General features: G+C 47.2%; 1 protein-coding gene across 1 annotated transcript; it reads right to left on the reverse strand.

The window, feature by feature from the left end:
- Positions 1 to 1495: 1495 nt before the first annotated feature.
- LOC123115698 (zealexin A1 synthase) lies at positions 1496 to 3502 on the reverse strand. The gene is made up of 2 exons (XM_044536804.1): positions 2509 to 3502; positions 1496 to 2334 (listed from the first exon to the last, which is right to left on the reverse strand). Exons 1-2 carry the CDS (start codon positions 3406 to 3408, stop codon positions 1696 to 1698), a joined length of 1539 nt encoding a protein of 512 aa, XP_044392739.1. The 5' UTR covers positions 3409 to 3502; the 3' UTR covers positions 1496 to 1695.
- Positions 3503 to 14704: the final 11202 nt, after the last annotated feature.

Here is a 14704-nt window from a genome sequence, read left to right on the forward strand (position 1 = left end):
CTAGTGGCTAGTATATTTAAACCTGTTACCAACGTCACGGTGTGAACACACTCTAAAGAGGGCAAGCCCATTCATGCCTGGCACGGTGTGGACCCGGCCTAAATATTTTATCCACTTGCCATGTTCATATATACTACTACGTATACTTTTATCACTTTTTCTCCTGCATGCATGCATGAAAGCACATGTCCATCCAGACGTGCTGCGCGTCGTACCTCTGCCTGCAGGCTCTTTTGTCTGCTTTCATGTTTTGTTTCCTTGCCCTCTTCCGCGTGTTAAATTAGCTTTGTTCATCGGCTTGCATATTGCATGCTGTGCAACGCCTACACACTAGGCGCTACACTGACTTAGCATTTTTCAGACATTCTGAGGTGCGACACTGGCTAGGCGTTGCACAGTGTAGTGTGACGCCTAGATGTCGGGCGCTACACAAAAGGGTCAGTCGGGTAAAAAAAATTCAAACACAGTTCAGTTTGTGAAATAGTTTCGTTCATAGATCAGATTTGTCAATTTTGCCCTTCTCGTGTGTCAAAAACAAAGAATGAGTCTCTTCGATGTTGGGTTGCCTCCCTACCTTGTCCTAGCCTAATAGTGTCTCCCAAAAGGGTGGCTCGATGTGATTTTATTAATCAGTAGTCAGAGGGGTTACTATTTATACCCCTCCGTCCAGGTGCATAGGGTAAGTAGTTCTAGAATAACTAAAATTGTGTTATATGTCATCGAGTGCATATCATTGGATTCCTATCCCGATGTAGGTTCTAAAGCATATCATTGAATGCATGTACATTTACATAATATATTCCTCCATGATTACTGGTAGTAAGTAGTTACTAGATATGCTTGTCTTCATCGGCAGCGGCAACAGTTCTGGTGCGCTGGTCCTATAAGGCCTTAGCACGACAACTTCCCGACTGTCTACCACAACAATGTTTGTCCGGCTCCGATGAGGGAGGGGCGATGACGGTGGCGTGCCTTTGGCTTGCTCCAGTGCTTGTAGTCGTCGCTAGGTGGTCTACGGACCTGGATGTAAATTTTAATTCTAGTGTTCTTTGTACTACCTTGACAGTTAATGAATAGATCGAAAGCTTTCTCGCAAAAAAAAAAGTTACTGCATATTTGTGATACTTCCTCCGTTTGGTTTATTAGTCTACCATGTATTTTGGGTCAAACTTTAACCTTAAATTTAACTAGCAAATTAAGTTATGTAGCACAAAATTAGTATCATTGAAAAGTTCTTTTTTTCGAGAGTATGTCATTGAAAAGTTCTTTAGAATACAAATCCAACAATACTATCTCTTTTATGGCGTACAAATAAATTTTTCTAGTCAAGCTATCATCAAAATTTTAAATAAAATATGAAGGGAGCAATAAACCCAGACGAAAAAAGTATAAATTATCAACATTGAGATAAGAGACTTTTGTGGCCAAGAAGTATTCTAGCTGGTGAATACTGTTGCCCGTGGGACATAGAGTTTCACTTGCACCCGAGCACACGTCCCCCCATGGTTGTTCATGTGATAGCTACCGAATTGGATGCATTTGGCATCTACAGTTCTCCGTCGATACAATCAAAACTCTTGGACAAAGAAACAAATGAGTACATACTGTATAAAACAGCCCACCGAGATTTAGACAGTGTATTCAATCGTGCAAGGCCGCTACACGGATCTATTGGCCAGGGGTACCAATCAGCTACTACCTCCGATCCGAGGGAGTACATGGAACGTGGGGTTTTGCGTGCACCCAGAGCTTGGACTTCCTTCTCACCGTGATACCGAAGGTCTCCGTCATGTCCATGTCTTCGGCCCCGACGCCACAGGGCAGCTCCCAGTCGAAGTGGAAAAGGAGGCTAGCGAGCGCCAGCTCCATGTTGGCCATCCCGAGCGACATGCCGGGGCACATCCTCCGGCCGGCTCCGAAGGGGAGGAACTCGAAGTCGGCGCCCTTGAAATCCACGGTGCTGTTCTCGAACCTCTCCGGCCTGAATGCCTCGGCGTCGCCCCAGTACCTGTCGTCCCTCCCCATCGCCCACACGTTGACGAACACCTTGGTGCCCTTGGGCACGTCGTAGCCCATCACCCGGCACGTCTCGCGGCACTCGCGTGGGAGCAGGAGCGCCGCCGGCGGGTGCAGCCTCAGGGCCTCCTTGATCACCAGGTGGAGGTAGCCCAGCCTCACCTTGACGATGTCGTCCTCGGTCAGCTTGTCTTGCCCCTTGAAGGCCTCTCTCACCTCCGACTGCACCTTGTGGAGAACTCGTGGGTTTCTCATAAGCTCCGACATGGCCCATTCGAGCGTCGTCGACGATGTCTCGCTCCCAGCAGAAAAGATGTCCTGCAGTCAGCCAGTTACCACTCCACGCTATATGTACAACCGTACAAGGCACATATTTGGCTGCCAAGAAACTAAATGAAAATAGTATGCACTGATAGGTGTAAAATCAAATTGACACTGATCAACTGAGAATTTTCAAAGCCGTACTGTAAAGGGTGTCTGGGAGGATCTTACGAAGATGACGGTGCTGATGATCTCGGTGGTGAGTTCAAACTGCAGGCCGCCGTCCTTCTTCAGCCTGAGGAGGACGCCGAGCAGGTCCTCGTCTCTCTCCGGCACCTGCGCGCCGGCGCGTTCTTTTATGATGCTCTCCACGATGCGGTAGATGTTCCTCTGGCACCTGACCATGTCCCGCGCGGCGACGCTGAACCGGCGCACGAGCCGCGACGACGGGTACAGGTCAGCGAGATTGATCCCGCCGGTGAGCCGCACGGCCTCGTCTAGCTCGTGCAAGAACTCGTCGCGGTGGTGGCACCTCCCGCCGATGGCCGCGCGCACCACGGAGTCGTTGGTCATCCGGCACATCTTCTCGCTGAGGTTGACGGCTTGGCCGCCGCGGCACCCGTCGGACACTGCGCGCACGAGGCGAGCGACCTCGTCCTCCCGCGCAGGGCGGAAAGAGAGCACGCGGCGCTGGCTGAAGAGCTCGTGTACGCAGATCCTGCGGAGCTCGCGCCAGCGGTCGTTGTAGTGGGAGAAGAGGATGCCCTTGCCGCCGCAGCTGATGATGTCGAGCGTGGCGCTGAGGTGGCGGCTGGCGAAGGCGGCGTCGTGGGTCTTCATGACCTCCCTGGCGGCCTCGGCGGAGGAGACGACGAGCGTGGGCACGGCGCCGAGGCGGAGGAGCATGAGCGGGCCGTGGGCGCGGGAGAGGTCGCGCATGGCCCGGTGGGGCAGGCCCCCGGAGCGCGACAGCAGGAGGTGGTGCAGGCTGCCGATGAGCGGCAGCTGCCATGGGCCGGGTGGCAGCCGTTGCCCGCGGGTTGGCGATGCGTAGCGGTCGATGACCAGTTTGAGGATGAGCAGAACGAAGAAGAGGAAGAGTAGCGGCGAGAGCGCCGCGAAGTCCATCATTTTGCTCGAGGAGCCTGAGTGAGCTGCAGCTGATGAAGGCCCAACTTGCACATAGATATAAAAAGTATACGCCACTAGAGTGAAGAGATCTCGAAGCCGTCCTACGGGTAGCTGCTTATCGTCCCGCCGAAAACCTGTGCCTATAGCGGCGTGTTCACATTATTAAGGCCAGCTCGAACCGACCGACGCAAATGAACGTGGAAATTGTTTGTTTTTTTGCCTGTTTGGACCAGCTAGTGACATGGCGCCTTGTCCATTCAAATCAGGTCGATGTGTCCAACCGGCCGATCTATTTGATCCGTATGGTCAATTTTGTTAAATAAACATATTTTCCGTAAATAAATATAGAATTCATGGCCAGCTTCCGTAGTTTAAGGCAGCATAAGTGCCATTGGCCGACATACATGCTAACACACAAAAATTAGCCTTCTCGACCATATTTCATCCTGGCAGACTTGCCAACGGCTGGCATACGTGCCCGCACTCACAAAATCACCTCTCTCAGTGATAGTCCATGCATCTCGGCTGTAGTTCATGTGTCGACATACAAAATGATCACGTCTTGGCCATAGCCCATTCATCTATGTCGAGCATCTCCTTTTGCTTCTTCTCAGACCAAACCCTTTTCCTTGGGACACCTTGCTCAAGTCGGCCGTCATGATCTTCATTTTCTTCGAGATCCGTGTGAGCTTCACCTCCTTTGCTTTTGTGGGCATAACTTTTCTCGATCTCGAGCTTCTTCTTTGTATGTCAAAGAAGGTCTTCATTTGCTTCTCTTTCTCTTGGCGCTTCCTCTCCTCCCTCACTTCCTTTTGGGTCATGAACCCCCTTCAAAGTTTCTTGCAATGCGAGTATCGAAGCATCACGCTTGTCATCCAACTTGAAGTTGGTCCTCCCCTCCCCCTCGGTCGCTTCTCGCCATCACTTGGCTCAATGACCGCCGCTAGCTCCCCACCTTTCTTTTGTGCGGCATATTGCTCCTTAAACTTTGTACACTCACAAATCATCGTCCAACAATGGGTCAAGGTTAATGGCTTGTCCTCATGTTGGGTCCTGAAGGTCTCCAAAGATTGAAATGCCTCCACAAGAAGATGAAATCAACAATATACATTGATAGGAAATAAAGATGAAAGCATCAAACGCACATATGGACAAGGGGAAGGAATTCTATACCATGTCTTTGACGCCCATGCCACTCACGGGGCGGCTGGCGATGTTCTCTAGGGAGGCACACTAGTAGAAAAATGGCCATTTGTCCCGGTTCGTAAGGGCCTTTTGTCCTGGTTTAAGAACCGGGACTAAAAGGTCGGTACTAATGCCCTTGGCCTTTAGTCCCGGTTCTTACACGAACCGGGACAGATGGGCCTCCACGTGGCCGCTGCGGCCAGCCCAGACAGGGGGCCTTTGGTCCCGGTTGGTGACATAAACCGGGACCAAAAAGCATCCACGCGTCAGCAGCTGGCTGGAGCTGAGTTTTTTTTGAAAGGGGCTGGTTTAGGGGTTTTGGGGGTTAATTTAGGTTGTTATTAGCTAGCTAATAGAGAGAAGTGTCCTCTCTTATATCTTCGTGCTTGGTTTACCAACGCTACTGCTATGTTCATTTCACCCGCTGATATATAATAACTCTTCATGCTCGCATCATGCATCATCATATATAATAACAAGTCCTGCTAATCATGCATCATCATACAACTTCTACTCGTTATTAATAACAAGTCATACGATCATCATCCTCATAGTCATCGAACCAACCCTACTTAATTGTTCTTAGCACATGATCATCAGTATCAGGTAGGACCTAAATACCCTTAAGGTAAAATAGCATAAAACAATATAGACCTTGACTCTCCATTATGGAGAATGGAGATCATCCTGTCATCAATTCTTGCGCTTCGCTTCCTTTTGCTTCCAAGAACCTCCTTACGACTGTCCATACATTTTTTCCATTCTTTGATTGTCATGTCTTCACTTCTTTTAGAAATCCGATATGGACAGTTGAGATTCATAGGATGACCTGGTTGTATGTTCAAAATATCAAGGCGACCATGCTGATACATCATATGAGGCAGACAATCATTCAGGATTATCTGTTGAAAAACATAGTAATAACTTCGTAGTTAGAAATGATGTACTAGTTTTAGAAGTATGCAAAAGATGCACGAATGTCGTAATAGTAAAAAATCTTACCAGGGTATCTCCATGGTAGTTACCGTAGTTCAACACGTGCACTAGTGGCACGTATTGACCATAATGTTGAGGAGTTCGAAGTAGATATTGTAATTCTCAAGATCAGTACAAAATGCGATCAGATGATTTTTATCTTGATAAGTTAATTCGGAGCCATCGGTGTAGTGGGTTTTGTCTACCATCTTCCGCACACTCTTTGAAGAATGAAAATAAGTTGTCAATGGAAATAAGCTGTCAACTATTTTAAAATAAACAATATAAATTACTTAATAACTATGTTTGAGAAGCTCACATAGGGGAAGAATTGGAAGCGTATCAACAAGGACCCAAATGTCCATATTGTCTTGCTCGATTTTAGAATCACCAAGATCCATGGTGACAAGCATACCTTCATCAAAACCATACATCTTGCAAAGTGCTTCCCAATTTTTACAACCAAAATGGGTTACACTCTCAGAATTGTACAATTTTACTTCAAAATCCACACCATGATGGGTCCTTAGGTGAATTTTTTTGTTTCCGTACTTTCATGGTCTTCAAAACCCATCCTCTCCAAGACATAACATCTTGCATAGCATGGGATAAGCTAGTCGAATTGGAAAAGATGAAAAGTACACGTTGAAATAGTTGAAGTCGTGCTTAATTACAAAAAAAGCTCTTGTCGTCATTGCGTACCGTTTCAACATCGAAGGTCTCCTCGAGCTTAATGTTGAAGCGCCAATCTTCGTCCAGCTCAAGAAACCTGTCGCACATACCTCGGTCGTCGTGGCACCAGTCGCACTTCCCTGGGCGGTTTTCGTCGTCCGAGTACGACATTTCCTATGTTCATAATTCAAATATAAAACTTGTACAATTAAATATATGTACTAAAAAACCTAAATTAGATCATTATTATTCATCACGGGTTGACTATCGGTCTGTCGAGCCTTTTCTTGAAAACTCTCAGCTCACGTGGTGTACATATTCGACCGTCGGTGATGGTAGCTCCTCCTTTCATTCCCGAGTGCATTACACCAAATTGTCTAGCACACGGGAATGAAGGAGAAGCTACCCCCACGACAACAGTCGGGAATCTTCGTCCTCTCATACATATATGGTTGGAGACTCTCCCTCACTGATTCCTCTCTGACATTTGCGACCGTCGGTGATGGTAGCTCCTCCTTTCGTTCCCGAGTGCATTACACCAAATTGTGTCTAGCACACGGGAATGAAGGAGAAGCTACCCCCACGACAACAGTCGGGATTCTTCGTCCTCTCATATATGGTGGAGACTCGACAGACTTAAAATCAACCCGAGGACTCCCATTATAGGACTCATATTGACATGGAGATTTGGCTGGTCTCACCTCGAGGTCGGAGGGGGGTCGGTGACGGGGACGACGGCGCGGATGATGGAGGGGGCTCCTAGATTTCTGTAAAAACAAAAACCCTATAAGCTATCAACTAATCAAATGCATATGCCTTGCATATATAGTGCTCTCCAATTTTAGCATTCAAAGTAGGAGTACTTTTCCAATTAACTTGAGCATTCTCAATAAGCAAAACCAAATCGTAAAATAAAGTAGTATTCAAATTAGCATGCATTCAATTATAAGCAAAACTACATCATCTCTTGTGTCCGTACATCGTCGAATATTATCACTAATACTCCTTGAATACTATCATACATATAGCATCGCTAATACAGCTAGAACCGTAGTGCCCGACGGGTATCGTCGCGGGCGGTGGACACCCAAAGAGAAGGAACCATCACAGGATCATAGCTCTAGTGAGATCCCTGAAGAACCTGCCAGGTATTGTCAAACCTGCCCTCCAACGCAACCATGTAGCGACGGATGTGCTCGTCCTCCTCGCTGACACGGTGACGTACCACCTCCGCGGTGTCCGGAAGCCTCGGCACCGTCACTGGCCCACGCGACCGCCACCAAACAAGGATCGGGTCAACGACGGGCTGGACTGGCCCACGCGACCGCCACCAAACAAGGATCGGGTCAACGACGGGCTGGCTCCTCACCAACCTACGCCCCCCCGGAAGGTAGCACCTCCCAATACTAGCCCGGTGGAGCCCAGCCCCGGACATGGCCCCTCTGATCAAGCCGGCCTCCTCCACCGAGTCGACGACGAGGATGCGGGATAGGCATTGTCGACGTCGATGCGGAAATAATTGCTTGAACTAAAAAAATAAACTAGTTCTATTAATTTTCTTGCTAAAAATAAACTACTTCTATATATAGTAAAATAAAGTAGTTTTATTAATTCAACTAGTTCAACTACTAAGCACTTACTATAAATAAAATAAAGTAGTACTTACTAAAAATAAACTACTTCTATATATAGTAAAATAAAGTAGTTTTATTAAATCAACTAGTTCAACTACTAAGCACTTACTATAAATAAAATAAAGTAGTACTTACTAAAATAAACTACTTCTATAGTAAAATAAAGTAGTTTTTATTAAATCAACTAGTTCAACTACTAAGCACTTACTAAAAATAAACTTGTTTAACTAGTTCTATTATATTTAACTAGTTCAACAATTTTTTTCTTCTAAATATGCATATATATATATATATATATATAAATTGACAAAAAACATCTAATTCAACTAATCTAAAATACATGGAAAACATCTAATTCAACTAATCTAACTAATTTTATTAAACACTTACTAGTATATATACATGGAAAAAATACATATACGAAAAAAAATGAAAAAAGAGGATCCGGGGCGGCGGCGGCTCACAGCGGGGCCGGCCGGCGTCGGCGTGCAGAGGATCCGGGCGGGCGCGCGGAGCAGGGCACGGGCGACGGTGAAGGCGACGGAGTGGGCGGCGGATGGCGTCGGCGTGGGCTCCGGGGCGGGGGCAACGGCGACGGTGTGGGCGGCGAACGGCGACGATGTCGGCGTGGGCTCCGGGGCGGGGGCGACAGCGACGGTGTCCGGCAGCCTGGCGGTGTTGTCTCCGCGCGCGTCGTCGGGGGCAAACTGCAAGATGCAAACCAAAATTTTCACAAGTGTGCCTTATATACATGAAGCTTTAGTCCCGGTTCTTGCCACAGACCAGGACAAATGCCCCTCTTTGGTTCCGGTTGGTGCCACCAACCGGAACCAAAAGTCTCTTTTCAGCAGCCCAAAGGGCGGGAAACAGAAACCTTTGGTCCCGGTTGGTGGCACCAACCGGGACAAAAGAGGTGCATTGGTCCCGATTGGTGCTAAGAACCGGTACCAATTCCTCCCATTAGTCCCGGTTGGTGGTACCAACTAGGACCAAAGATCGTGTGCTGGAACTGGCGCGGTGCGGTGCTATGTTTAGTCCCACCTCGCTAGCCGAGAGGGGCTCGGAGTGGTTTATAAGCCCTGCCGAACCAACCACTTCGAGCTCCTCTCTACTGCAGGCTTACGAGCCTAAATTCACTCTCTGTGCTTGTGGGCCTACTGGGCCTACCGTGGGCCTGCATCCTGGCTCTAGTAGTGGGTATCTAGTCGTATGTAGGCCGTGGTGGCCCTGTAGGTGGCACTTTTTTTTTAAAAAAAATCCAGTTTTTTGCTTTCTTTTTTGTTTCTAATTACTTATTTATTTTCTTTTATGAAAATTCTTTTTGCTATTAAAGTTTGTAACAAAATTCTAATTACTTATTTATTTTATTTGATGATAATTCTTTTTGCCATTAAAGTTTGTAACAAAAAAGTTCTTTATGAAAATTCTTTTTGCTTTTAATGATTTTGAATAGAAAATGAACTCTGAAAAGGTTGAAAGTTGGCATGGTATCATCATTTCACCCACATAGCATGTGCAAGAAAGTTGAGAGGGTTACGGCAAAAACTGGATGCACTTCGTGTACAAAATGGACAATCTCTTTCGAAGTATCATGATTTCATACGGAAACTCGTGTGTTACAAAGGGATTTCATTTTTTTAAACTTATTTGAACTCCTGACTTTTTGTGTGTTCAAAATGCACCATTCAAACCCACATCATCAATTTTCAACCCTTTCTGACTTCATTTGTTATTTTTCATGCATTTACTGATTATTTTGAGCTATAAGACCCTGAAATTGAAAATTATTTCAAATGAACTCTGAAAAGGTTGGTAGTTGGCATGGTATCATCATTTCATCCACATAGCATGTGCAAGAAAGTTGTGAGGGTTACGACAAAAACTGGATGCACTTCATGTACAAAACGGACAATCTCTTTCGAAGTATCAGGATTTCGTACGGAAACTTGTCTGTTACAACAGGTATTTCAAATGAACTACGAAAAGGTTGAAAGTTGGCATGGTATCATCATAATAGTTGTGGAGAAAGTCTTTACTTTTTCTTCGCTTGTGTCCTTATTGCGCTGTAACCATGGATAATCTTCATCATTTATCAGGATGCTTGGGTCAGCCTTGACTTTGAAGGGAGAAATTTCATGAAACTTTTCATAATCTTCGGACATGTATGTTTTGCCCTCCACTCCCACGATGTCCCTTTTTCCTGAAAGAACTATGTGGCGCTTTGGCTCATCGTATGATGTATTCGCTTCCTTATCTTTTCTTTTTCTCGGTTTGGTAGACATGTCCTTCACATAGATAACCTGTGCCACATCATTGGCTAGGACGAATGGTTCGTCAGTGTACCCAAGATTGTTCAGATCCACTGTTGTCATTCCGTACTGTGGGTCTACCTGTACCCCGCCTCCTGACAGATTGACCCATTTGCACTTAAACAAAGGGACCTTAAAATCATGTCCGTAGTCAAGTTCCCATATGTCCACTATGTAACCATAATATGTGTCCTTTCCCCTCTCGGTTGCTGCATCAAAGCGGACACCGCTGTTTTGGTTGGTGCTCTTTTGATCTTGGGAGATCGTGTAAAATGTATTCCCATTTATCTCGTATCCTTTGTAAGTCAATACAGTCGAAGATGGTCCCCTGGACAACGAGTACAGCTCATCACAAACAGTGTTGTCACCTCTGAGACGTGTTTCCAACCAACTGCTGAAAGTCCTGATGTGTTCACATGTAATCCAGTCGTCGCACTGCTCCGGGTGTTTGGAGCGCAGACTGTTCTTGTGTTCATCGACATACGGGGTCACCAAGGTAGAGTTTTGTAGAACTGTGTAGTGTGCTTGAGACCAAGAATATCCGTCCCTGCATATTATTGAGTCCCCTCCAAGCGTGCCTTTTCCAGTTAGTCTCCCCTCATACCGCGATTTAGGGAGACCTATCTTCTTAAGGCCAGGAATGAAGTCAACACAAAACCCAATGACATCCTCTGTTTGATGGCCCATGGAGATGCTTCCTTCTGGCCTAGCGCGGTTACGGACATATTTCTTTAGGACTCCCATGAACCTCTCAAAGGGGTACATATTGTGTAGAAATACGGGGCCCAGAATGACAATCTCGTCAACTAGATGAACTAGGACGTGCGTCATGATATTGAAGAAGGATGGTGGGAACACCAGCTCGAAACTGACAAGACATTGCACCACATCACTCCTTAGCCTTGGTATGATTTCTGGATCGATCACCTTCTGAGAGATTGCATTGAGGAATGCACATAGCTTCACAATGGCTAATCGGACGTTTTCCGGTAGAAGCCCCCTCAATGCAACCGGAAGCAGTTGCGTCATAATCACGTGGCAGTCATGAGACTTTAGGTTCTGGAACTTTTTCTCTGGCATATTTATTATTCCCTTTATATTCGACGAGAAGCCAGTCGGGACCTTCATACTAAGCAGGCATTCAAAGAAGATTTCCTTCTCTTCTTTGGTAAGAGCATAGCTGGCAGGACCTTCATACTGCTTTGGAGGCATGCCGTCTTTTTCGTGCAAACGTTGCAGGTCCTCCCGTGCCTCAGCTGTATATTTTGTCTTCCCATACACTCCCAAGAAGCCTAACAGGTTCACGCAAAGGTTCTTCGTCACATGCATCACGTCGATCGTAGAGCGGACCTCTAGGTCTTTCTAGTAGGGTAGGTCCAAAATATAGATTTCTTCTTCCACATGGGTGCGTGTCCCTCAGCGTCACTCGGAACAACTAGTCCACCGGGACCCTTTCCAAAGATTACGTGTAAATCACTGACCATAGAAAGTACGTGATCACAGGTACACATGGCGGGCTTCTTCTGGTGATCTGCCTCACCTTTGAAATGCTTGCCTTTATTTCGACATTGATGGTTGGTCGGAAGAAATTGACGATGGCCCAGGTACACATTCTTCCTACATTTGTCCAGGTATATACTTTCGGTGTCAGCTAAACAGTGCGTGCATGCGTGGTATCCCTTGTTTGTCTGTCCTGAAAGGTTACTAAGAGTGGGCCAATCGTTGATGGTTACAAAGAGCAACGCGTGCAGGTTAAATTCCTCCTGTCTGTGCTCATCCCTCGCACGTACACCGTTTCCATTCCACAGCTGTAAAAGTTCTTCAACTAATGGCCCTAGGTACACATCAATGTCGTTGCCGGTTTGCTTAGGGCCTTGGATGAGAACTGGCATCATAATGAACTTCCGCTTCATGCACATCCAAGGAGGAAGGTTATACATACATAGAGTCACGGGCCAGGTGCTGTGATTGCTGCTCTGCTCCCCGAAAGGATTAATGCCATCCGCGCTTAAACCAAACCATACGTTCCTTGGGTCACGTGCAAACTCAGCCCAGTACTCTCTCTTGATTTTTCTCCACTGCGACCCGTCAGCGGGTGCTCTCAACTTCCCGTCTTTCTTGCGGTCCTCACTGTGCCATCGCATCAACTTGGCATGCTCTTTGTTTCTGAACAGTCGTTTCAACCGTGGTATTATAGGAGCATAGTACATCACCTTCGCAGGAACCCTCTTCCTGCGGGGCTCGCCGTCAACATCACCAGGGTCATCTCGTCTGATCTTATACCGCAATGCACCGCATACCGGGCATGCGTTCAAATCCTCGTACGCACCGCGGTAGAGGATGCAGTCATTAGGGCATGCATGTATCTTCTGCACCTCCAATCCTAGAGGGCATACGACCTTCTTTGCTGCGTACGTACTGTCGGGCAATTCGTTATCCTTTGGAAGCTTCTTCTTCAATATTTTCAGTAGCTTCTCAAATTCTTTGTCAGGCACAGCATTCTCTGCCTTCCACTGCAGCAATTCCAGTACGGTACCCAGCTTTGTGTTGCCATCTTCGCAATTGGGGTACAACCCTTTTTTGTGATCCTCTAACATGCGATCGAACTTCAGCTTCTCCTTTTGACTTCACATTGCGTCCTTGCATCGACAATGACCTGGTGGAGATCATCATCATCGGGCACATCGTCTGGTTCCTCTTGATCTTCAGTAGCTTCCCCCGTTGCAGCATCATCGGGCACATCGTCTGGTTCCTCTTGATCTTCAGCAGCTCCCCCCGTTGCAGCATCACCGTATTCAGGGGGCACATAGTTGTCATCGTCCTCTTCTTCTTCGCCGTCTTCCATCATAACCCCTATTTCTCCATGCCTCGTCCAAACATTATAGTGTGGCATGAAACCCTTGTAAAGCAGGTGGGTGTGAAGGATTTTCCGGTCAGAGTAAGACTTCGTATTCCCACATTTAGGGCGTGGACAACACATAAAACCATTATGCTTGTTTGCCTCAGCCACTTCAGAAAATTATGCACGCCCTTAATGTACTCGGAGGTGTGTCTATCACCATACATCCACTGCCGGTTCATCTGCGTGCATTATATATAATTATGTGTGTCAAAAGTAAGAAAATCAGACAAGTATCTATCTAAAGTAAGAAAATCAGACAAGTATCTATCTAAAGTAAGAAAATCAGAAAGAAGATAAGAACAAGAGGCTCATCACGGTGGTGCTGGCGACGAGAGCGGCGCGGGCGATCAATGGTGGTGAAAATGGGGACGGGGCGTGACGAACCGCTAAATCTAGACAAATCTCGGGAAAAATGGAGCTCCGAGGTCGAGCTTCGAGAGGAGAAAGCTTAGCTAGTGTGGCTCGCGCATTTCATCGAACACCTCATGTGCATAGGAGGTGAGCTAGAGCACCCAAATGCCCTCCCCTTGCCGGCCAGAAAAAACAGAGCACTGTGGAGTGCTCTGCCGCGACGATGGGTATATATAGGCAAATTATTTGTCCCGGTTCATGGCATGAACCGGGACTAAATCCCCCCTTCTACACCGGTTCAAGGCACGAACCGGTACCAATGGCTGTGGGCCAGGAGCGCGGCCCATTGGTCCTGGTTCGTGCCTAGAACCGGGACAAATGGATCCAGACGAACCGGTACCAATGCCCACGAGGCCCTGGGCGGCCCCCTGGGCTCACGAACCGGGTCTAATGCCCCCCATGGGTCCCGGTTCGTGAAGAACCGGGACTAATGGGCTGGCCAGGCCCGAACCAAAGCTCTGTTTTCTACTAGTGGCACAAGACACGGCAGCGGCGACATCTTTTTTCTTCACGGCGAACTTCCCCTGGTTGGCACTCTTGGTCGGCTCCTCCGGCGTGCGTAGTTTCTCCGGCTTCTTTTTTGGGTGCACGACATTGGCAGCCCCATCGTAGACCATGCCACCTAGGATGGAGGCAGCAGCGAGGTCGGGTACGTCAGCTATGGCACGAGGCCAGGAAGGCGGGAGAGTTTTGGGAGAGAGGGGAAATGAGGTGGATGTGCCACCGACGAGCAGGCCATGGGGAGGATAGGGGGGGGGGTGTCGCGTGCGTCCGTGCAGTGTCCGTGCTGACGTAAACCCGACGCAAATTTAGGACAGAAATAGGTCGTGGCAAAAAAAGGACACACGTCCGTTTGCGCTCGCTGCGTTGAGCCACATTTTTTATCCGTGCGGATTTAAACAGATGCGGATGTACAAAATAGGTCGCAACATTGGAGTTGGCCTAAGCAACACAATGTATATGCATGTTCATCGACCTGTGTGCATCCGGCAACAGAACATAACAAGGGAGTTTTGCATATACGTAAGAAATTTATCCTACTGATTTATTTTATCTCAACATGCAACTTGTCCAAGTCATCGAATAGACCCGACATGCAAAATCATTTTCTTTCGCTCAGTAACATTCCTATAATTCATTCGGGGGCACTTGCTACAACCAGATTCAATTCAGTCGAGAAGCCGAAGGAGAAGGTTGGTCCTCCTTCG

Source organism: Triticum aestivum, chromosome 5B (genome assembly GCF_018294505.1).
Source record: "Triticum aestivum cultivar Chinese Spring chromosome 5B, IWGSC CS RefSeq v2.1, whole genome shotgun sequence".
Classification (NCBI taxonomy): Eukaryota; Viridiplantae; Streptophyta; class Magnoliopsida; order Poales; family Poaceae; genus Triticum; species Triticum aestivum.

Bases quoted from the DNA above. Each gene is read 5' to 3' on its own strand.
- LOC123115698 (XM_044536804.1), bottom strand. From the start codon at position 3,408: ATGATGGACTTCGCGGCGCTCTCGCCGCTACTCTTCCTCTTCTTCGTT. The intron at 2,335-2,508 runs GTAAGATCCTCC...GGCTGACTGCAG, and splicing joins TCATCAGCACCGTCATCTTC to GACATCTTTTCTGCTGGGAG.